The 3,284-nt window shown below is 31.4% G+C and overlaps 1 protein-coding gene across 1 annotated transcript; it reads right to left on the reverse strand.

Moving 5' to 3' along the window:
- Positions 1-2,043: 2,043 nt before the first annotated feature.
- LOC111717468 (uncharacterized) lies at positions 2,044-2,658 on the reverse strand. The gene has a single exon (XM_023492968.1). The coding sequence runs from the start codon at positions 2,656-2,658 to the stop codon at positions 2,044-2,046; it is 615 nt and encodes a 204-aa protein (XP_023348736.1).
- Positions 2,659-3,284: the final 626 nt, after the last annotated feature.

Genomic DNA, 3,284 nt, shown 5'->3' on the forward strand with positions numbered 1-3,284 from the left:
GCTGTACAACAATTACATGATTCTTTTCTTAAACAGAGAATGAGAACTGTTTATGTTTATGCTTATGTAGTTTTCTACAATTATTTCATGATTCTTTGATAAAGCAGAAAATAAATACTAATTTACTGGTGTTTAAAATTGATTTGGGAATTGGTCTTAAGATTGACTTCCACGTAAGTAATTTCCTTAGATTTCTGTTGTAGACATCATAAGTATAGTTATTACAAATAGCATTGTGTTTACAAAGTCATGTTTATCTATTCCTTTAATATCAAAATTAAAAATTGAAATATATTGCTTGTGTGTGTGTTATGAAACAATCATAAAATAGTTGTCGGAAACTTATATTAAAATCAAGTTCACAAATCAATTTCAACTGAATTGGTATATATTAACATGGTTTTAAGTGACTTTTAAACTGTTCAACATGACTATCTAACGCTTTTGACTATAAGTACTTGTATATTAGTACGAATTACGTGTGATATGAAAAAATCTGGAAATAGTTGTAGGGAACTTATATTTAAATCAATTACCCAAATCTATTTCTGTTAATATCAGAATTATAAATTGAAATTGATTTGGGAATTTTTAAATCTAAGTTCCCAACAACTATTAGACACATTTGACACTTTTTATATTTAAGTAAAGTTTTTAAGTATCAGTATATCAGTACTTATTAATAGAATGAGTAAAAAAATTAGTTGAATATCTTTGAAAATAAAGGCTTCAGCAAGGTTTGAAGCAAACTTGCGGGTTTTACAGAATTAATTATTCCCTTATTTTTTCTCCTAATTCAAGAGTTTTAACAACTAACATAAAATATTGTGTGTAGGAAATCTAGGAAAAAGAAATTAGTTAATTATCTTTGAAAATAAAGTTGTGAGGAAGGTTTGAAGCAAACTTGCGTTTTTTTACAGAATTAAATATTATCTTATATTCCCTCCTGAATAAAAAGCTTTTCAACAACTAACACAAAATTTTTAAATTATTCATATATTGTGTCTAGTTAGCCTGGGTAAAAGAAATTAGTTGAATATCTTTGAAAATCAAGGCGTGAGCAAGGTTTGAAGTTTATAGTTTCCATAAGGATCTTTCTCTACTAAAGTACACACTTTCATGGTCTGATAGAATATCAAGAACAGTATAATTAATTGAAAATTTCACTATTTGTATTGAATTTAAGACAATAATGTTTTTCAACAATCTCTTAATTAATAAAATATACAATAATATATAAAGATTGAATTGAAATCGATTTGTGAATTTGATTTAAATATAAGTTTCCAACAACTATTTTATGATTGTTTCATAACACACATAATAAGAACTGATATACTGGTATTTAAACACTTTACTTAAATATCAAATGTGTCAAATGTGTCTTATAGTTGTTGGGAACTTAGATTTAAAAATTCCCAAATCAATTTCAATTTATGATTCTGATATTAACAGAAATTGATTTGGGAATTTGATTTAAATATAAGTTCCCTACAACTATTTCCAGATTTTTTCATATCACAAGTAATTCGTACTAATATACTGGTACTTATAGGCTTTACTTGAATATTAATTATGTCAGAAGTGTTAGTTAGTAATGTAAATCAATTCTATAATAATGAGATTTACAAATTAAAATTGATTTAAAAATTTGAATTAAGTCTAAGTTTTAAGTTTAAATATACAGGGGTATATATTTACTAATAGTTACTTAATAATTAATTAATTATAAGGTATATTCTAGTAAATATATACCTCTGTACCAGGGGAAATCTAGTAAATATATACTCTATTACCAGGTAGATTCTAGTAAATATATACCCCTGTACCCGAGAGTGACTGTACCAGGGGAATTCTAGTAAATATATACTCCATTACCAGGTAGATTCTAGTAAATATATACCCCTGTACCCGAGGGATTCTAGTAAATCTATACTCCTGTGCCAGGGGGATCCTAGTAAATATTTACCCCTGTATATTTAAACTTAAAACTTAATCTTAATACAAATTTTTAAATCAATTTTAATTTGTATATCTAAATATCTACATGGAGGAAGCGGAATCAACAGGTTTTCGAGGTCGTCCACGAGGTCGAGGAGGAGCTGTAGGAGCTTGTTTAATTGCACGAGGGGGACGACCACGTCGAGGAGGTAACTCTGGAGTATCTTCCTCAGCTGTGACTGCAGGTTTAAGTCTTTGAATCGAAACTGTCTCTGCTCTATTACCCACCTGGAGACGGAAGGTTCTCCGGGAACGAGATAATACCTTGTAAGGTCCAGCGTAGAGAGGAGCTAGTGGAGGAATGTGACCATCCTTTCTAACAAAAACCATCGGACAGGACGAGAGGAGATCTGGTACATGTTCCTGAAGGTCTGAAGTTGGCTGAGTATTGTGACGAGCAGGAACAGGATGGAATCCGGACATGGAACTCTTGAGATCATCATAGAACTGTTTAGAAGGAGGATCTTGAACTGCCAGAAACTGATGTGGTAAAATTAACTCTGATCCATATACAGCTTCCGAGGCAGATGTTGCAGAATCTTCTCTAGGGACAGCTCTCAAACCCAGCAAAACCCAAGGCAAGTGATCGAACCAGTCTGAGGAGGCCAAACGAGCTCGTAGAGAGTTTTTTAATTGTCTGTGGAATCTTTCCACCATTCCGTTTGACTGTGGATGAAAAGCTGTTGTAGTTTTGTGTTTGATGTTTAACATGGAACAGATGGCTGACCATAAAGAGGACGTGAACTGTGTACCTCGATCACTAGTGATGATTGCAGGAACACCGAAAAGAGAAATCCAACCATGGAACATGGCTGACGCACACTCCGCTGCAGAAATTCCCGCCAAAGGAATAACTTCCGGCCATCTTGTGGATCTATCTATACAGGTCAAAAGATACGTGAAACCATGTGACCAGGGAAGAGGTCCAACCAGGTCCACGTGAACATGTGAAAATCTACGGAAATACTATTATGTTATCTCCTGTAGTATTATGTTATCTCCTGGACTGTAATGTTATCTCCTGATAACTGATAAATTCGAGATTATTGTTATTACTGATAAATAAAAGATCGTAATTTTACTGATATCTGATAAATTAGACATTATAGATATTACTGATAAATTAGAGATCGTAATTTTACTGATATATGATAAATTAGAAATTATAGATATTACTGATAAATTAGAGATTGTAATTTTACTGATAACTGATAAATTAGAGATTATAGTTATTACTGATAAATTAGAGATAATTTTATTGATAACTGATCAATTAGAGATTA

The sequence above is a fragment of the Eurytemora carolleeae genome, unplaced genomic scaffold (genome assembly GCF_000591075.1).
Source record: "Eurytemora carolleeae unplaced genomic scaffold, Eaff_2.0 scaffold2542, whole genome shotgun sequence".
Lineage (NCBI taxonomy): Eukaryota > Metazoa > Arthropoda > Copepoda > Calanoida > Temoridae > Eurytemora > Eurytemora carolleeae.